The 20,435-nt window shown below is 49.8% G+C and overlaps 3 protein-coding genes across 4 annotated transcripts in view; 1 reads left to right on the top strand and 2 right to left on the bottom strand.

Moving 5' to 3' along the window:
• The first annotated feature begins 660 nt into the window (after nucleotides 1-660).
• On the top strand, nucleotides 661-6,962 carry MED9 (mediator complex subunit 9). The gene is made up of 2 exons (XM_035131603.3): nucleotides 661-1,419; nucleotides 5,587-6,962. Exons 1-2 carry the CDS (start codon nucleotides 1,124-1,126, stop codon nucleotides 5,801-5,803), a joined length of 513 nt encoding a protein of 170 aa, XP_034987494.3. The 5' UTR covers nucleotides 661-1,123; the 3' UTR covers nucleotides 5,804-6,962.
• Nucleotides 6,963-10,649: 3,687 nt separating this feature from the next.
• Nucleotides 10,650-20,435, bottom strand: part of PEMT (phosphatidylethanolamine N-methyltransferase) — a 147,890-nt gene continuing 138,104 nt past the window's right edge. For both annotated transcript variants that reach the window (XM_088657453.1, XM_088657454.1), the window contains one exon: nucleotides 10,650-11,236. In XM_088657453.1, the coding sequence (XP_088513579.1) occupies nucleotides 10,756-11,236 (481 nt within the window). In that variant the 3' untranslated portion in view covers nucleotides 10,650-10,755. The remainder of the gene's footprint in view (nucleotides 11,237-20,435) is intronic.
• On the bottom strand, nucleotides 14,425-17,927 carry RASD1 (ras related dexamethasone induced 1). The gene is made up of 2 exons (XM_035132290.3): nucleotides 16,997-17,927; nucleotides 14,425-15,794 (listed from the first exon to the last, which is right to left on the bottom strand). Exons 1-2 carry the CDS (start codon nucleotides 17,280-17,282, stop codon nucleotides 15,244-15,246), a joined length of 837 nt encoding a protein of 278 aa, XP_034988181.1. The 5' UTR covers nucleotides 17,283-17,927; the 3' UTR covers nucleotides 14,425-15,243.

Here is a 20,435-nt window from a genome sequence, read left to right as displayed (position 1 = left end):
GGTCCTTGGAGGTTATAATTGTAAAAATGTATATTATTTTTATTATGCATTTTGTGGGGGTTTTTATTGCAATTTTATTTTGTGAACCACCCCGAGACCTATGGGTATAGGGCAGTGTACAAATTTAATTAATAACAACAATTTAGGTTTATTTTTGAGTAAACGTAGCTGCAAATCAATTTGCATTCGATAGTTTTCCGTGATGCAGCAGTGTTGCCTTTTATGATTAAGGGATTATTAGCTTGCTTGTTTTATTTGGTAGAAAGCTGGAGAACAGCAGCAGAAGGGATGATGATGATGATGATGATGATGATAATAAAAAAAAACACGTGTCCAACTTACTTGCAGTAATAATGGTATTAAAAAAATAACGTCCAGTGCTTCTGCGGTCCAAGTATGTGTGTGTGTAGGCTTACTCGTGCGTAAGAACCTTGGATCCCAGCAGAACCTCATTCCCAAGATGAATTTATGTAGGGGATTCCAATGGCAATTTTCACCTAGGTAAGTCTGCACCGGGCTCCGGGCTAAGGTGCTTCCGAAGCAGCTAACGCGGCGGCGGCAGCAGCAGAAGCATCGCATTTGCAAAGGAGGAGGAGGAGCCAAGCTGACGCGCAAACTCTGAGACCAGTTTTGCAAGGGCGAGAGGCTTTTCGTGCTTTTGTCGCGACGCCCGGAAAAGTGGGGGAGGAGGAAGCGGAAAGGGAAAGAGAGAGAGAGAGAGTGCACGAGTGCAAAGCTTAAAAATAGCAGCGTGCAAAATAAATAAGAGCAAGCACTAAATAAAGGAGAGGGAGTTTTTTTATATATATAAAAATAATGCATGCAATTAAATGAATAACGAAACAGGAGCAAGCTAGCAGGAGGAGAGGAAGAATTCTTTTACAAATGTATATGCATGCAATTCAGTAAATAAGGAAACGAGCAAGCAAGCAAAGAAGAGAGGAAGGAAAACGTTTTAAAATATATGCATGCAATTAATTGAATAAATAAGGAAGCAGGAGCAAGCAAGCACAGAGGGGAGGAAGGGAAAAAAATTAAAATATACGCATGCAATCAAATAAATAAGGAAAGAAGAGCAAGCAAGCACAGAGGAGAGAGAGTGGCAAGGAGGCATCCAGAGGCCATGGCGACGCCTGGAGGAGCCTCGGCCGTCGGGGGTTCTCGCCCCGAAGAGCAGCCCTCGGCGCCCCCCGGAGCCCCCCAGGCCGCGGCCCCGGCGGGGGAGCAGCAGGCGCCGCCTCCGCCCCAGCAGCAGCAGCAGCAGCCGTCGCCCGCCGAGCAGAAGTTCCAGTCTCCAGCCGCGCAGGCGCCTCCGCCCCAAGGGCAGCAGCAGCAGCAGGGACCCCCGCAGGCGCCCGGCGCCCACCCGGGCCAGGAGGACTACTCTTTCCTCCCCCTGGTGCACGACATCATCAAATGGTAAATGGCCCCGGAGGGAGGCGGCTGGGTCGTGGGTGGGGAGCCTCCAGGGGCAGGAGCAGTCTACCGCTGAAGGGGGGCAGTGGCAGGTTTCGGGTTATGGCCTTAGAAAGCTCTTACGCAGCTGAAGTCCAAGCTACCTGCACAAACCTGCTCTTGTGTCCCTTTCTGTAGAGGCCGATTTTTTTTCTGGTTCCCGCCACCCTCATGGACACTCTTGGCAGGGATGAAGGACAGGGCCTCCTCAGTGGTGGCTGCCCCCAGGCAACTTTGGAACTCCTTCCCATGGGCAGGTGAAGATTGTCTTATTCCGACAGGCCTTTGGGAACGGACTGCTTTTCACGAAAGAGCTGGCGCAGTAATTGTTTGTAGGGGTGAATGGGGCGTTAGGGGGAGAGGTCGTCCCTCTGGTGGGGGACACACCTTGCTCCTTCTGGGGTAGTTTGCCCACCTTTGGTTCCCCACCTTGCACTCGGCTCTCACCTGTGGCTCCTAGAAGCTGTCGGCATGCAACAGCGGCCACAACCCGAGAATGGCTTCGTCTGGCTGGCTAAACCAGGTGAGGGGATTAGGGCCTCCTGCAGCATGCAGAGACTCATAGAATCAGAGACTTGTGCAGTTGGAAGGGACCACGAGGGTCCTCTAGTCCAACCCCCTGCAATGCAGGAATCTTTTGCCCAATGTGGAGCTCGGACCCACGGCCCTGACATTAAGAGTCTCATGCTCTGCCGACTGAGGTGTGGATGAAACCAAGAGTGGGTCCAATGGTCAAGGAGGCGGTTTCTGCACATGCTGTAGAGCAGGCACGTCCAACTCCCAAGAGACTGTGATCTACTCACACTATAAAAGAAAAGCTGGCAGTGATCTACCAGTGATCTGCCCAGAGTTGTTGAGCTTTCTTGTGCGGGGGTGGGGAGAGCCAAAGTTGTTGAGTTTGGGGGGGCATAATTGTTGAGCTTTTTGGAGGGAGAGAGGCCACAATTTTTTCAATTTCTTGGGGGGGGGGAAGCGAACACTTTCTGTCATCCCGCAATCTACCTGTGACACCCTGGTGATCTACCTAGGACAGCCCGGTGATCTACCAGTAGATCGCAATCTACCTGTTGAACATCCCTGCTGTAAGAGAGAAGAAAGGGATGGATGGATGGAGGTTGTCCACATCCGAAGGCAGAAGCTCTGATCCAAAATCTCTGCTGCCTTGTGGGGTATCTTCGGGGGAAGAAAAGCCTAAGGAATAAAATATCCACAAATCCGGATTGGAGTCCCTAAAACGGTTGGATAGCGCCTTGTGTGATTCCTTCCGGCAACTCCTGCAGCCAAGCTGGTCCTAAACGTCTTGCTCTGCTTTCCTTTGGACCGCATCAGCGAGGCCGAGAACGGGGTCTTTTCACCTGGGCAGCCCAGGACTCCCATACACTCTGCCCAGGCTTACACCACAGAGAGAATATTAGAATCATAAAATTGTAGAGTTGGAAGAGAGCCCAGGGACTGTCTGCTCCAGGCACAGGCCAACTCGGCCCTCCAGATGTTTTGGGACTACAACTCCCATCATCCCTGACCACTGGTCCTGTTAGCTAGGGATGATGGGAGCTGGAAGAGACCACAAGGGCCATCCAGTCAAACCCCCTGCCAAGCAGGAAACACCATCAAAGCATTCCTGACATATGGCCGTCAAGCCTCTGCTTAAAGACCTCCAAAGAAGGAGATTCCACCACACTCCTTGGCAGCAAATTCCACTGTTGAACAGCTCTTCCTGTGCTCTTACCTTGGGGCCAAAAATAATAATAAATAACATTGCCATTAACGTAAGTATTCTTTTAAACCAGGCATAGGCAAACTCGGCCCTCCAGATGTTTTTGGGACTACAACTCCCATCATCCCTAGCTAACAGAACCAGTGGTCAAGGGTGATGGGAATTGTAGTCTCAAAACATCTGGGGGCCCGAGTTGGCCTATGCCTGGTCTACTCCAACCCTGCAATGCGGGAATCCTGCCCACAGCTGTCCCTGGGTGGACTCAAACCAACCTTATGGTTAAGAGCCAGACACACTGACCCATGGAAGTACGGGAGGGGGTACGGGGTTCACCTCTCCCCTATTTTATCCTCGCAATGGCCCTATGAGGCAGAGAGTGTGTGACTGGCCCGAGGTCACTCGGTGGGTCTGGTGGCTTAGCAGAGATTTGGAATAATAGAATTGTAAGAATTGTAAAGTTGGAAGGGACCCCGAGAGTCCTCTATAACAACAACAACAACAACAACAACAACAACAACAACAACAATGATTTATTACTTATACCCTGCCCATCTGGCTGGGTTTCCCCAGCCACTCTGGGTGGCTCCCAACAGAATATTAAAAACACGATCAAACATTAAAAACTTCCCTAAACAGGGCTGCCTTCAGTTGTCTTCTCAAAGTCGGATAGTTTTGTCTCCTTGACATCTGGTGGGAGGGCGTTCCACAGGGCGGGCGCCACCACCAAGAAGGCCCTCTGCCTGGTTCCCTGTAGCTTCACTTCTCGCAGGGAGGGAACCGCCATAAGGCCCTCGGAGCTGGACCTCAGTGTCTGGGCTGAACAATGGGGGTGGAGACGCTCCTTCAGGTATACTGGGCCGAGGCCGTTTGGGGCTTTAAAGATCAGCACCAACACTTTGACTTGTGCTCGGAAACATACTGGGAGCCAATGTAGGTATTTTAGGACCGGTGTCATATGGTCTCTGCGGCCGCTCCCAGTCACCAGTCTAGGTGCTGCATTCTGGATTAGTTGTAGTTTCCGGGTCACCTTCAAGGTAGCCCCACGTAGAGCGCATTGCAGTAGTCCAAGCGGGAGATAACTAGAGCATGCACCACTCTGGCAAGACAGTCCACGGGCAGGTAGGGTCTCAGCCTGCGTACCAGATGGATCTTGTAGACCAGTGTTTCTCAACCTTTTTTGGGCCACGGCACACTTGTTCTATGAAAAAAAAATCCCGCGGCACACCAACTCTGTGCCGCCCTATATTTAGTTTAGTTTGGAGGGGAGACGTAAAGCATGCCACTGAAGAACTGCTGCGCGGTAGCCAGGCGGACCCACCAGGCGCAGAGCCTGCGGAGCGAGCGGGGACACGTTAGACGGCACGCACAGACCCCAGGCGGGCAGACACGGGCGCGCAGCTGCCGCCGCCTCCCTCCCAGCGGCCCCAGGCAGCCGCCGCCGCTCTGGCCCGGCGAAGGGAAGCCCTGCACAGCCTTCCCCGCCTGCCTCCTCCTCCCCAGGCGGCGGCGCCGCCCTCTCTGGCCTCCGGCTGGATGCCGACTCTAAATTTTGCCGCGACGTGCGGCGACGAGAAGGGCAATTTGCATCGTCACGTGCCTGGCGGCCGCCAATAAACAACACTGACCCGCCGGAAAGGAAGCCGGCCGGGTCACAACGCGGGCGCTCGCCTTGCGTCGTGACCCGGCCGGCTTCCTTTCCGGCGGGTCAGCGACGTGACAATGCAAATCGCCCTTCTCGTCGCGGCACACCAGCCAGCGTCTCGCGGCACAGTAGTGTGCCGCGGAACACCGGTTGAGAAACGCTGTTGTAGACAGCTGCCCTGGACACATAATTGACCTGCGCCTCCATGGACAGCTGTGAGTCTTGTCCAGCCCCCTGCAATGCGGGAATCTCAGCTAATTCATTCATGACAGATGCCCATCCATCTGAACCCTGGTCTCCCGGAGGATGAAGAATGGAGGGCAAGGCTCTCAATGGCAACTAGGTATGATAGCTGTGCTTTGCCTCCATGGTTGGAGGAAGGAATGCTTCTGAAAACCAGTTGCTGGAAACCACAGGAAGCGAGAGGACATTCGCACTCGGGTCCTGCTTCCTCACTTCCCACAGGGGAGAACTGGATGCTGGACTAGATGGGCCATTGGTCATACTGTATTCTTATGTTCTTAAAGAATAGTTTAAACATTTTTTTAAAGTAGCTTCAAAGAAGGTCATGAAAGTTTCTGAGAATGAAAAAAAGCGTTTTGCATGCTGTCCCGGGAACATTGTGGTTCACGATGCTTCTGTGGGCGCCTGCTTCCTCCCAATTCCCTGTCGAATACCCATTCCTGAACCCGTAGCCCCTGCTACCATAAATGGCATGGAAACGTAATCTTAGCTGCTCTCTTCCTCTCTCTCTCTCTCTCTCTCCCTTCAGCATGGATAAAGACAGCCAAGACGTCCACCAGGTTTTGAACGAGCTGAGGACCAAATTCGTGGAGGTGCGGAAGGTGATCCAAACCATGCAGGGGATCTCCGTGAGCCCCGAGCAGCAACAGCTGCAGCTTCAAAGCCTCCGGGAGCAAGTCAAGACCAAGAGCGAATTGCTGCAGAAGTACAAAAGCCTCTGCATGTTTGAGATCCCCAAGGATTAGGCAGGAAGAGACCCGAGGCTCTGCAAAGAGACTCCTCTGGTTCTGGAAGCAGCCGAGGGAACTGCAGTGCCTTTTGGCACCAAAGGGGAACACAATTTTGTTGCAGCAGCTCATAAGCTGTAACGCACCGTCCTGGTGTACATTGGTGTTTTGGTTTAGGGGCCCAGTTTCAGCAGAACGGAATGTGCCTACTGCATTTTGCAGGAGTTGCACATATTTGTATGCTCCTCAGTCTTAAAAATAACTAAAACTGTAAAAAAACAAACAAACAAAAAACCCTGCACATGGAAAACTAGAATGTCAGGGAGAAAGATTCCCTGACATGCTACTTTTCTAGAAGCAAGGAGCTGGTGCTTTGTTTGCTTTCCCTCTTCAGTGGATGTACATTCAATGCAACAACACCTTTCCACCAGTAGCCTCCACCACCCGTTGTTTGAAATGTATAAACTGGGTCCAAGAGGGATGCTTAAGGCAGGCTGTTGCTATTTCCCTTCATCTCCCAGCACCTAGAAGGCAATTACCTGCTTTCTCTCGCCGAGGAGATCAGGAAGCAGCGGGAGAGAAATCCGCAGACGGACAAAAGGACAAAGCACGACTCCTTTAGTATTCCTGGAGGTTTAAGAGCGGGTGATGTCTGCTCCTGTTTCTGGGGAAGGAAACAGGTTGACAGGGCAGCCTCAGTTTACAAATTTGTGTATATTTGTTTGTAGATCCTTTTTAGTGGGTTAAGCCTTCTTTTTTTAAAAAACGATACTTTCATAATTTGCTGATATGTCTGTTTTGGAGGGGAACCCCAAAAAATAAATCTGGGACTTTGCTGCAGAGTCAACCTGTAACTAGATTCCTTGCATGGAATATAATGATATTATTTGTGTAGTTCTTCCCGCTTTGCTCGCAGCAGCTGTGCAATTGTTTGTTTAAGAAGCTGATAGTCTCATTTGGTGCAGCAATAATCCAGTGATAGTCATGGGAGATTCCATAGCAGAACTATTCTGACTTCTAAAACCTCGCTGGCTTGCTGTGTCAGCTGTAGCCTTTTCGCCAATCTGGAGAGCGTATTGCTTGTCTGCTTTCTGTCTTACTTACTTTCTAAATTTATATGGCAAATGCACAAGCGATCAAACATTTAAAAATAATTCCAATACAGGTGCAAACTGAACGATTGGTGTATGTTTTCTCAGAATCGTAGAAGGGAAGCCCCGAGGGTCATCTAGTCCAGCCCCCTGCATTGCCAGAATCTCAACTTTGCATTGGCAGCGTTTTGCCAGGAGAAGGAAGGGGAGCACAATGCTCTCTTCAAATACCCGGAGGGATTTGTGGCTGTGAGGAGCGGGATTTGAATCCTGGTCTTCCAGCTCTTAGTCTAGCTCCCTAACTGCTACACCACTAGAAAAATGGATCCGTTTATGACTATGGAAGAACAGAAATGGAGGTGGGGGCAGGCGGCAAGAATATGGAGTCCTTTTGCATGCACTCACTTAGTCTTATTTGTAATATTTGCATTAGGGCAGGGGTGGCCAACTCCCAAGAGATTGCGATCTACTCACAGAGTTAAAAACTGGCAGGGATCTACCCCCTTTTTAGGGGTTCAGGTCAAAGTTGTTGAGCTTTTTTTTAGGAAGGAGGAAGGCCTTGGGGGGTGGGGGTCAAAGTTGTTGAGGGGTGATATGATAGCCATGTTCAAATATATAAAAGGATGTCATATAGAGGAGGGAGAAAGAATGTTTTCTGCTGCTCCAGAGAAGCGGACACGGAGCAATGGATTCAAACTACAAGAAAGAAGATTCCACCTAAACATTAGGAAGAACTTCCTGACAGTAAGAGCTGTTCAGCAGTGGAATTTGCTACCAAGGAGTGTGGTGGAATCTCCTTCTTTGGAGGTCTTTAAGCCGAGGCTTGACAGGCATATGTCAGGAATGCTTTGATGGTGTTTCCTGCTTGGCAGGGTGTTGGACTGGATGGCCCTTGTGGCCTCTTCCAACTCTATGAGTTTTTTCAGGGAGGAGGTAAAATGCTGAGCTTTTTTAAGGGGAGCCACAGTTGTTCAGCTTCTTTGGGGGGGGGAGCCAATTATCTACCAGTGATCTACCGCAGACGTCCAGTGATCTACCTGTAGATCACGATCTACCTGTTGGACATGCCTGCATTAGGGCATAGGGGCAAGGCACCTTTGCCAAAAGCGTGAGGACAAAGCTTCTGAAACTCGGGACGTGCATGGGGCAATACGACCTGAGCCATCGGATCTCTTGCCTGTTTGCCAACTTGAAATAACGCTGCCCTGCCTCTGAATCCAAGCGTGGGTCAGGATTATTTATCCCTACCGGTGCCGATCCTCACATCCAATGGGAGTCTTGAAAAAGAGGCAGGCCGCCGCAATGAAGGGGGAGTGGCTGATGTATGAATCCTTTGACCCCCGCTGCCTGTCATTTACAGAGGCAAAAGGCATTGTCGGCTCGCGAGGGGGGGGGAGAGATGGGGGCGTTGCGTCGCCGGAGCTGCTGTTTGTGCCGTTTCAGGTGCGCGAGTACAGTACATTGGCGCCCGCCCAAAGTCACGCGGGGAGAGGTTCCCATTGTTGTTTTGTACTCAAGCCACAGAGGACAATGCAGGTACATTGCAGAGGGTGTGTTCGAGGAGGCTGGTAACGGGGTCATTGAGGGCTTCCTTCCCGCAGCTCACCCTTGGTACATTGAATGAAAATTGCCGTGCCCGCTGTTGACATTTGAGGGACCTGCAAACTTCCCTTCTGATTCAGGCAGTGATTCAGGCGGGGGCAAAGATGTAAGGCACATACCTGAAGACTTATTCAGAGCCAAGTATTGATGCACAGAGAGAAAAATGCAGAGAGATTAAAGAACTTGACGTCAGGGGCTACTTGCAGGCTTCCTGTGGGCGTCTGGCAGGGCACTCTTGAGAAGAGGGTGCTGGATGGACCCGCTGGCCTGATCCAGCTGCTTCTTAGGTTTCCAATCAGAAATAGGTTTCCACCTAGCTCAGGGGTCAGCAGCCTTTTTCAGCCATGGGTTGGTCCACCGTCCCTCAGACCATGCGGTGGGCCGGACTATATTTTTTGGGGAAAATAATGAACCAATTCCTATGCCCCACAAATACAGTTTATGAACACAATTGATTCCGGAAGTCTGTTCATAAACTGAAGCGAACTTTCCCATTGAAAGTAATGGAAAGTGGATTAATCTGTTCCAGACGGTCTGCGGAGTACTTAAACTGAAGCGTTCATAAACTGAAGCGAACTTTCCCATTGAAAGTAATGGAAAGTGTATTAATCCGTTCCAGACGGGTCCGCGGAGTACTCAACCTGAAGCGTACTTAACCCGAAGCATGGGTGTAATTGGTTCCGGAAGTCTGTTCATAAACTGAAGCGAACTTTCCCATTGAAAGTAATGGAAAGTGGATTAATCCGTTCCAGATGGGTCCGCGGTGTTCGTAAACCGAAAATTCATAAACCGAGGTGTTCATAAACCGAGGTTCCACTGTAACCCAGAGATGCGATTTAAATAAAAGGGCACATTCTACTCATGTAAAAACACACTGATTCCTGGACCGTCCGCGGGCCAGATTGAGAAGGGGAATGGGCCGCATCCAGCCCCTGGGCCTTAGGTTGCCTACCCCTGATCGAACGGCTTCCAACCTGGCTGGTTTGAACCTCACTCCCCGGTACTCAACAAGCGTCTTTCCACCCAAATGTGTGTGTGTAACCTACCCTCAGAGGAGGGAAACCTCGGACAGGGGAAGGGGCTATAGCTCGGGGAGAAGATTTCGTCTGTGTACAGCAGGTCCCAGTTTTGATCCCTGACCTCTGTAGGCAAGGCTGGGGGAAACTGATTTGCTGGAGAACCACTGCCAGCCATTATAGCCAAGGCTGAACTAGGTATGCCAGTATCCTGGCATGATTGAAGGCAGCTTCTGACATCCCTGTTTAATTCAGCCCTTTTCTCAGAGTCATGAGGTCTGGAACCTTATTTATTTCCAATGGTGCAGCGCTTCCCCTCCTGCATTGCAGGGGGTTGAACTAGATGACCCTTGGGGTCCTTTCTAACTCTACAATTCTATGATTCCATTATATTCTCTCCCTCTCTCTCACAGACACAAAGTAAAAAAACAAAAAAACAACCCAACTAGTTTTGCAGAAGAATAAAGGGATACAAAGAGCTTTTCAGAAACTTTGCCCCTCGCGCCTGGAAGGGAGGCCAACGAGGAAATGGAAATCTGTATTCTAATTCCCATTTCCCTCTTTCTCCCTTTTCAGGCTGAGAGCATTAAGGCTGCCGTGGGGGGTAATGATCAGGATATGAACAGTAGACTTGTTATTAAATTGCTTCCTGCAATGCTAAGGGTCTCCTCTCTGCAGACACACTTGGAGCATGCAAGAGGGGGGGAGGTGTTGGAGAGCCCCCATGCTAGATACCTTTCAAGGAACATTTTCATGAGAACGTCTCCTCTGCTGCAAAAATAAAATCCAACCCCATTCCTCTTGGGTTCTTAGGGGAATCGCCATAGCCCGTGCATGCAGAAGGTTCCAGGTTCAACCCCTGACATTTCCAGGTAAGGCTGGGAGTAGCTTCTTCCTGAAAGACCCACTTCCAGTCTGCTAGTGTCACAGAGTGAGCCGGTCAGCAAATCACAGAGTTCTAAGCTGGAGTTCACTCTCTTAGCAAAAACACGGAGCTTCACAGACTTGGCTGAATGTCAGGCCTATTGAGCACAGCAAAGAAAATCCCGTGTTGCAAAACAGAACACTCTGAACAACAGCAAGCAACTAATAAGAATCAAATAAATGCTCACATCTTGGAACAATAATCCACACTCTGTGTCTCTACCACACTCCTACAGGTGCATTGATTATTTATTTATTGCTGTTTAGCAATGAATGGTTTTCTACGGTTCTCCACTTGGATTAATTCCATACACCCAGCTTTATCTATTTCAGGACATCATAGTACTAAACATTTCCAGATGTTGAGATGGTAAAGCAGGATGGATACTGGGTACGTGTTGTCTGTTGAGCACAGCAGCCCGTGAAAGTCTCTGCCTCCCCACAGCCGTCTAGGTCTCCTCCTCTCCAAGGCTTCTTCCAAGCAGTCAGAGACTGTGCCTGTGCATGTCTTTGTTCCACCCTTTTCATGCCTCTTCTGGTTCTGGGAGACCAGGGGGGAGGGGAGCTTGTTGTGGCAGCAAAACGGGGGAGGGGCCACCTGTGATTCTTCACCAGCCGGACTCTTCTCTGCCTCTTGGCCTCCCTCCTTTCCTGCTTCAGCTTCTTCTGAGTCTGGTCTTCTCTCTGTCACAGACTCCCCCCTGCTCACTAAGTCCTGTTGCCTTTTCAGCTTCCGGCAGCTCCTCCCAGTGTGCTCCCTCTTCTCCCTCTGACCACTCATCGTCACACCAACGTTCCCCATCTCTGAGCCTTCTTCCCTGGAAAGAGAAGGAATGAGCTACATGTATTTTGGTTTCTATGAATATAGAGTTAACTTCACCGGCCCCTGACTCCAGCTCCTGACAGCACGGTCCCCTGGCCTAGTCCCTCCATCGTAGTCCCCGACATGCCCATGCATTCAGTGCGCCAGTGGAAACACACACACCCCAGTAGTGTGAAACCATTTTCAGTCTGAGGGCCGCATTCCCTCATGGAGAACCTTGCAGAGGCCACATGGCAGTGGCAGGCAGGGCGCTGGTCAGAGGCAAAAGCTGGCAGTTGCAATGCTTTTCTTTGTAGGGGAGCCTACATTCCGGCCAACCTTCTCTCCAGGCAAACAAGAACCATTCCAAGCCAATTGGAAACACTCAAAAGAGGACACAGAGAAGGGTTGGGGAGGGGATTTTATAGTGAAACTCCTGAGGGTCAGAAGGAGAAGCCTGCGAGGCTGCATTTGGCTGCACTAGGGTTGCCGGGTCAGGAGCATCACAGAACATGAGATCTCAGGGCCCAAACCTGAGACCAAGAGGTGGACCTTGGAGACGGAGGTTAATTGGGAATGGCGGAAGACAGACTCCACCCCCAGTGTCTATGCTATAATATGCAGCCAGCTCCTCCTGAAGCTTGCAAGCTGCACCAACAGCCTTCTTAATGTTTGTTTAATTAAATGCACTCTCCCCCACCTGGAGATTCAAATTCTCCACCTGGAGGGAGCAAACCTGGAGGTCTGGCAACCCTAAACCCAGGTTCTCCCAACGGCCTCCAGACAATTGTGTGCCTCTGTTATAAGTGTATTCTTACTTCAACCTGCATTTTGTTAACTGGCGGTGTTCGGAGGCAAGGTGTACTGTTTATTCTTAAGGGCTAAGGATTTCTCAGCTGCCAATTTCCTATGTTATGCTGATTCCGGACTTTTGTGAGGGCTGCTGTGCCCCAAAAGGTGGCCTAGAAATCTTAGCAGAAAATACAAAAGAAAGGGCTCTGTGTTTATACGCACTTAGGTGCCGTGGGACCTCAGTGCGGTGTAGACAGTACTGAGCTACTTCAGTATAAGGCGGCTTCTGGGGTTAAAGTAAAGTATAAAGGGGCTGGACCAGGTGTGAAGAAGAATTGGGCTCATAAATCTGGCTGGCTTTTGTTCTGGCTCAGGATCAAACCTAGCCGTCCTGCTCACTTTGACTTTTTCCGTATATAAAAAAAGGGAGTGGGAACAGAATGTGCGAGAGGCATCTGCATTCAGAAACATCTCTTAATGTTTAACATCCCGTCAGATGGAAGATTTTCTGTGACATGAACTCTTTGACTCATCCCAATCAATGAAGGGGTGGTGGTGGTGATTTTACTAAGCCTTGCATTTTCTTATTACAATCCCCAACCCACCTCCAATAACAAGCTACCACCCCCATTCCTCCAAGCAGCTAAAAAGGATATAGAGGGTCTCCCTCCCCTCCCTGGACCAGTTGCTTTCTCCTCCTAACAACCCTGTGAGGTAGGTTGGCTGAGAGAGAGAGCGCGATTGCCCAATATATTCTTCTCCATGGCCAAGGGAGAATTTGCACCTGGGTCTACCTATTCCTTGTTCAACATTCTTAACTATTGACACTACCATGGATGGTCCAGTGTGGGTATTCCACTTCAATCGCTTTTGCCAATACCTATATATTGATATCATGTTTCATAAATTGGGGCTGTGGAGGGAGGAGGGAATATATATTTTAATAAGGCAACCTCTTGGCTTCGTGATCATTGAGTTTTCCACCCGCATTCCCCTTTGTAAACCATCCAATTCCCCCATCCCCAACTTGCCCCTTTAATGTTTGACGTCCTTTTTATGGATAGCTTCAACCTGGATTGCAGTCTATCTACTTTAGCGTAAGCATACCTGAATGATTGGTCGTACAAATCCAGCTAAGGTCCCCCCCCCCAAAAAAAGTGTCCAATTTGCTACATCTTGCAGATGGAGCTTATCTATGTTTAAAAAAAGGTAAAGGGACCCCTGACCATTAGGTCCAGTCATGACAGACTCTGGGGTTGCGCGCTCATCTCGCATTATTGGCCAAGGGAGCCGGCATACAGCTTCCAGGTCATGTGGCCAGCATGACAAAGCCGCTTCTGGCGAACCAGAGCAGCACATGGAAACACCGTTTACCTTCCCTATTGATCTACTTGCATTTTGACGTGCTTTTGAACTGCTAGGTTGGCAGGAGCTGGGACCAAGCAACGGGAGCTCACCCCGTCACAGGGATTCGAACCGCCGACCTTCTGATCAGCAATCCCTAGGGCTCAGTGGTTTAACCACAGCGCCACCTGAGTCCCCTATGTTTACTCAGAAGTGAATTCTTGTGTGTTCAATGCAGCTTACACACTCTGTGTGATTAGGATTGCTGCCTGGTGTCTATTGCTATTTGAGATATCTGTGAAAGGATTTATGGAGGGCGGTGAGTTAAGCATTAGCCAGAATAGTTAAATGGTTCCTCAATGTTCAGAGGTGCAGCTCTTAAGTGTCAAAATGCTCAAAATGTCTAATTACGAGCAGTACCTTCCAGCCACCATTTTGTGCAATACACTATTGATAGGGATGTAGAACCAAGCAGGGCATTGGAGGGTGGGTGGGGGAGGGGGGTTACATTTCCTAGAGAAGTGTAAGCTCCCAGTTTCCTATTAACAGGATTGCTAAAAACTGATATTAACAGCGGGTGGGGGGGAGGGAGGCATAAGTCACCAATAGATGTCACTCTTTTGGCGAAACGGTGTTGTTTGACAATTGGGTTGGGAAGGCTGTTTGGGTTGGGGAGATCACCTACAGCTTTAGAACCCACCCTCCCTCGTAAAAGAAACTTTGGGAGTGTGCCAAAGATGAGAGGAAACTGAGACAGAACTGCGGTTGTTTGCTTGGAGGAAACTTCTTTTGTTTTCGCAGCGTGTTGACATCTTCCCGACATGTCGCTCAGGACACAGTTTCTTGTCTTGTCTGTTTACGTGGTCCTTTTGTATTCCCCAAGTTTGAACTCACCAAAGCTCCCCCACCCCACCCCCACGTCATGCTGGATTCATCAGCTTCTCTCCCCCCCATCACCAACCCCTCACCCTGGCTTCCCCCTCCCACCCCTTCCTTGTTTAAATAGCCCACCTGCTGCAACCTCCTTTTCGGAAACACCAAAAGCCAGACAAAGCAATTTTATCATTATTTTCAAAAGTTTTATTTTTGTAGAAAAAATATTAACAAAGCTCGTCGCAAGAAACACTGAGTTGCGATTTTGTTCAAGTCCATGGACCAGAAAGAGCTCGACATATAAAGTGCCTGTTTGCTTGAATGCAATTTTCTCGTTCTGAGAGAGAAAAAATCAAGACAGAGAAAGGCCAATGTAAACAAGGAGCGGTTTTTCAAGAGCCAGCTCCCCCCCTCCCCAAAACAAACCCCTCATAGTCCCAAACATTGGGACAGAGGGGCGCAATGGAGAGTCTTGGCAGGTATTTCCAGCAGCAACAATTGTTAAATTCTTCTGGAGTTGCTCCACAGAAAACATCACAAAAAGATACAGCCTTAAGAGTAGCTTCACAGTTCAATAATGGCTGTTTTCCCCCTCCCCCCTCGACCCCCCCCCCAAGTACTTTAAAGACAAAATACAATGCAAAGAGACAGGAAGGGAAACATTTCTCCTTCCCACAAAGTTTTTCTTTCTTTTCCCTTTTCTTGCAAGTGTCTCTCTCTTTTCCACTTTCAAGTTCTTAAGTCCATCTGTTGGCCAGGGAACTCCCGCTGGCAAATCCCGAGACAGCTCACCTCCAAAATCTAAAAAAACGAAATCTCAGGGAGCCGTTGGAAAAATAAGAGTCCCCTGAAAAGAGCTCGGAGGCATTGTGGCCTTTGGCGTGGGAGCTGCATCGCCCTTGGCAGAGAAGGTGCGTGCTGCTGCTTCTGCTGCCATACGGGCTGGCAAGAGTTTTTGGTAGTAAACAAGAGGCTTCCCATCTCCTCTGGGAAGGTCTTTAAGGCAAGAGAGGCTTAGCTGATCACACAGCGCTCTTTGTCCTTAGACTGCCCTCCCCGGATGGTCTTCTCGCGAATGTACATGAGGTCGCTGTGAACGCTTGGCCGGCGGGCAAAGGGAGCCACAATGCCATAGGCTTCTCCGGCGCTTTCTCCTGAGCCTTCCTTCAGGAACTTTTTGCTTTTGAGAGTTTTCTTGTGCAAGAGGTCACAGTACTGAATGGACACTTTCCGGTGGAGGTCCGGGCTCATTTCGCTGGGCAGCTTGGCCATGGTGAAGAGAGCCTGGAACATTTGGTCCAAGCTGCTGTTCTTCTTGGCAGAGATCTCGAAGTAGGCACACTTTTTGGGGTCCTGCCCCACCAGCTGCTCGATCTCTCGGGGGCCAACCTCGCGGTAGAAGTCGCGGTCGCCTTTGTTCCCGCAGATGACCAGGGGAACATCGATGTTCTCCTTGGTTTTGTTCTTCAGGCAGGACTTGGTCTCCAAGATCTGCTGTTTCAAGCGCTGCACCTCCTCGAAGGAGTCTCGGTTGTCCAGGCTGAACACCAGAATAAAAACGTCTCCTGCAGAAAAGGAAGAAGATGGGAAACAAGGTTAGGATCTCGGTAGGCTTTTGAAAGCATTCCCCGTTTGCACTCATCTAGCCCCAGAGAAACCAAAGCAAGCCAGCAGGTGGAGTGGTTGGGTGTTTTGGAAGAACTGCTTTCTGCCTGGAAGCCCTCCAAGCTGTATGCTTTTCCATCTACCTGGGCAAGTGTGTTTATTTTGGAAGCGTGCCTTTCGCTGGAAAGGTACCATGCCAATCTACATTATTGTGGGAAGGTGCAGTGATTTGGGGGGGGGGAGAGAAGCTGCAATGATTTTCAAATGGTACACCAGAGAGCAAAATCTCACCAGTAAGCTTCCTTTTGGCAGATAAATTACCTTCCCGTTTGCCCTTTGCTCTCTTTCAAAAGATTGCTCTGGCATTGTTGGGAATAATAATAAAGATTGTAATCTGATTGTAAAAGCCAGAAGTTGCAATACAACCTGTGCAGATAATAAAAGCTAAGAGCTGAAACTTGCATCGCTCAGTTTTTAACGAACTGGGGAGTTGCAAAGGGTTTCGGATACTGTTGTTGCAAAATTGCAAAGGGTTTTGGATTTTGGTTTTGCAAACTGCCCTGGTTCATTAAATAAGCAACAGCATCGATAGAACTAAAGCAAAGCACTTCTGAAGTTGCCATTTTCATGCACATTTAACTAGGAGTAAGCCCCACTGAACACATTATGACTTTTAGTTCCGAGTAAGCATTTCGGGTCATAGCTGCCAAGTTATCCCTTTTTTACAGGGATTTTCCCTTATGCTGAATAGGCTTCCTCGCGAGAAAAGTGAAAACTTGGCAGCTATGTTTCGGGTGCATGCACATTGATTCCAAAGGACATCTGCAAGCAAATCCGCTGAGCCTGGTACATGAGTTTACGGACCAGGAGCAGCAAATTCTCTCCCAACCCATTTCCAAAACGTGAGCAGCGTCGTATTTTGGGGATGGATGGCTCGCAAGGTAATGCCGTCAGCTAAAGCATCTGCACAATTTGGAGAACAACCGGCAAACCAAGAGAAGAGCTATTAATAATATTATTAATTCTAAGATTAATAGTAATATCAACGGGGGGCGTGATATTTATTTTTCTGAGATGCGCTGATGCGCTTCGCCTGCTGCTGCCAACCCCAAAAACCCCTCTTTCCCCCTTCGGCGCCCCTGTTCCCCGTCCTGCCTCTCACCTGTGAGGATGGAGAGGCGTCTCATGGCCGGGAACGGGTGGTTCCCCGACGTGTCGAGGATGTCGAGCTGGTAAACTTCCCCGCGGATGCTGTAGAACTTGCGGTGGAAGTCCTCGATGGTGGGCGTGTATTGGTCCTCGAAGCGGCCGGTGAGGAAGCGGGAGACGATGGCCGTCTTGCCCACTTTGGACGAGCCCAGGATGACCATCCGGTAGCAGTTCTTGGCCGGGATATTGAGCTCCGAATCGCTGGGACCCATTTTCTTGATCATCTCGGCCAGGCGCATCGGGAGGCGAGGAGCAGGAGCCGCGGCGGAGAGGCTAGAGGCGGCGGAGACGGCAGGCTGGCAGCGGCTTCCCAGTCCAGCAAGGAGCGCACGGAGAGGCTGGGATCAGTTGAAGTAAACCCAAGCGCCGCGCCTGCTTATATAGCCGCGGAGCGCGGCCGGCCCGCCCCTTCGGGGGAGAAAAGGGAGGGCGCGCGCGGAGAGGGGCTGGGCTTCGCCCGGGTGCGCAAAGCTGCTCCACAGGGAGAAGCCGGGGCCGGTTTTGGACGCCTCTGGGCAGAGGCAGAGGAAGGTGGATTCTGCTGAGTCAGACCACTGGGCTCGTCGAGCCCAGTGTTGTCGACACTGGCTGGCAGCAGCGGCTCTCCGGGGTTTCAGATAGGATTGCTCAGGGGAACATTTGGAAACTGACCTGCTAGGTCAATCTAGCTCAATATTGTCGACACTGGCTGGCAACGGCTCTCCGGGGTTTCAGTTAGGTTTGCTCAGGGGAGCATCGGAAGGTGGCTTCTGCGGAATCAGACCTCTGGGTCCATCTATGGCAGACACTGGCTGGCAGTATCAGGCGCGGGGGTCTATCCTGGGAGTTGAACCTGGGGCGCTCGGCATGCCAAGCAGAGGCTCTCCGCCTGAGCTCGGGCGAGTGATATATGGGTGAACGAGGTCGTTAGCTTGCCAGTGAGTTGGCTACATAATTGAAAGAGTCAGAAAGGCAGGAGGAGGAGGAGGAGGAGGAGGAGGAGGAGGAGGAGGAGGAGGAGGAGGAGGAGGAGGGTCGGGGAGGGTCTTCGCCCCGAGGAGTTTCCAGTCTCAAACCGGAGCACGCACATAAGGAGGAAGGGGAGCAAGGGATAGGCGAGGGTCCACAACACGCCTAGGTGCAAGAGCGAACAAATGCCATTTACGCCGAATGCAGAGCGCGTTTACTCAGAAGCAAGCCTTGCTGGGGACAGCGAGGTTTCCTTTCAAGTAAGCATCCACAGGGGGGCAGCCTAATTTCGGCTGTCTTTCAGTTGCGGAGAGACAATGTCATTTTTTATTTTTTATTTTTGCACTGTTTGCAAGCCTGCAAACTCTCCAAGCTTGGCAACTACATTTTCCTTCCTTGACTTCTCAAAAGCTGCAGGCCTTGGCAAGCCTCCCCAGCAGGGGGAACTCCCCCCCCCCACTCTCTGCAAGGGATAAAACAGCCCTGGTGCATCCACACCATACATTTAAAGCTCTGTCATACCGCTGGAAGGCTGTGGAGACACATCCAAGGTGAATACGAACCCTGGAAGATTCTGAACGGATCTAAGTCTTTCTTCATGCAGAGTCGAGTTAAACTGTGGAACTCACTTCCACTGGAGGCAGGGATGGGCACCAGTTTGGACAGCTTTAAAACAGGATTAGACAAACACACGAATGATAAAGCTGTCAATGGCCACTAACCACAAAATGTGCCATGCTTTGCCTCCGCTGGGAACCGCAGTCTTCCCATGGGCACCCGCTTGGCCCCTGTGAGAACAGGATGCTGGGCTTCTAGGTGGCTTAAAAAAACAAAACAGCTTCCATCTAGATTGAGAAAAGGAATGACTTATGTGTGTTTTAAGCCGGTCATGTGTGTACAGCCAAACACACATGGAGAATCCTGGGAAATGTAGTTTGTCGAGGGTGCCGACCTCACAGAGATACAATTCCTAGCACTCTATAAAAGCTACATTCTCTATGGAGTTCTCTATGATGGTTGAAGTGGCATAATAGTGCTTTAAATGTATAGTGTTGATGTTTGCTCAAAGGGTTGTTTTTGTTTTTTTTGAACCATGAATTTTAGAAGCAGCCCCAGAACAAGTGAAAAGCATCCCTTGAGCATGTGCAGAGTGTGTCGCCACTGGTTAACCACAGCTGTAAATATGCAACGATAGGTTAAGATGGCTTTGCGAGTTCAGGGTTTAAATCTCATCCTAGTCCTGGATGACTTTGTGCAAAACACTTTGTGCCTGAAAAATGGGAGTAGAAGTTGACTTTTTATTGCTGTTGTTACATTCCTGATGCAAAAAAGAACAATGACTTTAAAGAAGTCTTTTTGGGTGTGTGCACTAAATCCTACAAGTCCCTGTGGATTATTTTTTTTAAAAAAATTGCAGGTAACAGGTGGTCTAAAAGCAGCTAAGAGGCTGTTATATAGCTCGCAAATTCCAGTCATCAACCCACCATTGGCTTATTGACTGCCAGCTGGCTGATTCTTGCTCTCTGCAGCAATAAATAAGACTCGTTCTCTCTCCTCCTCATTTGCAAAATAAGAGTTGCTGTTCCAAAGCACTTGACGGGGGGGGGGGGGTGGAGAGAAAAAAAGAGAGTCTTGATCAGCATTAGGATATATGTGTGTGTGTTGGAATGAGGGGGGCGGACAGGGGTAAAGAAACTGCTGTCATAATCTGCATTGTTGCTAGTTAGAATCCAATCCAGTTCCACCTCTTAAAGCAGGGGTCAGCAAACTTTTTCAGCAGGGGGCCGGTCCACTGTCCCTCAGACCTTGTGGGGGCCGGACTATATTTTGAAAAAAATAAAAAATGAATGAATTCCTATGCCCCACAAATAACCTAGAGGTGCATTTTAAATAAAAGGACACATTCTACTCATGTAAAAACACACTGATTCCTTTGGGAGATGATATATAATGAACTGAAAAAAATGTTCAAAATGACATTTGTAAAAAAAAAACAACCTAAAGCATTTTTGTTAGGGATTTTAGGAGAAGACCTGCCAAGGAAAACAAAGAATTTAGACTTCCGGTCTGCCGCGCTGGCGGAGAGGTGCAGAAACCTCAAGCTCCGAGGTTTCTGGCTTAGCGGAGGGGGGGGATTCTGCGGGGGCGAGGCGGATCCCCGTAGAACCCCGGGTCGAGCGTCCTGGGGGCAAAAAAGCTCGGCAGAGCTTCAGGAGCGACTCCCCCGCTGCCCTGTAAGCTCGTAAGAACCCCGAGAGCCAGCGGAGTTGCAGTCGCTGGAGCCATTTTGAGCACCAACGTTACCTCCACGAAGCAAAGCTCCAAGCCTACAGCCTGCAAGCGGCGGATTCTTTCCTTTAAAAAGAAGAGATTTGGATTAAGTAAGTCAAAAATTTGTGAATTGGGCTGGGTAATTGGTGCTGGGAGGAGGCTTAAAAGGGAAG

The sequence above is a fragment of the Zootoca vivipara genome, chromosome 13 (genome assembly GCF_965207765.1).
Source record: "Zootoca vivipara chromosome 13, rZooViv2.hap1.1, whole genome shotgun sequence".
NCBI lineage: Eukaryota > Metazoa > Chordata > Lepidosauria > Squamata > Lacertidae > Zootoca > Zootoca vivipara.
The sequence above is the reverse complement of the archived record's forward strand: the minus strand, read 5'-3'. Positions and strand labels throughout refer to the sequence as shown.

Bases quoted from the DNA above. Each gene is read 5' to 3' on its own strand.
- MED9 (XM_035131603.3), top strand. From the start codon at position 1,124: ATGGCGACGCCTGGAGGAGCCTCGGCCGTCGGGGGTTCTCGCCCCGAA. The intron at 1,420-5,586 runs GTAAATGGCCCC...CTCTCCCTTCAG, and splicing joins GTGCACGACATCATCAAATG to CATGGATAAAGACAGCCAAG.
- RASD1 (XM_035132290.3), bottom strand. From the start codon at position 17,282: ATGCGCCTGGCCGAGATGATCAAGAAAATGGGTCCCAGCGATTCGGAG. The intron at 15,795-16,996 runs GTGAGAGGCAGG...CCTTTTCTGCAG, and splicing joins ACGCCTCTCCATCCTCACAG to GAGACGTTTTTATTCTGGTG.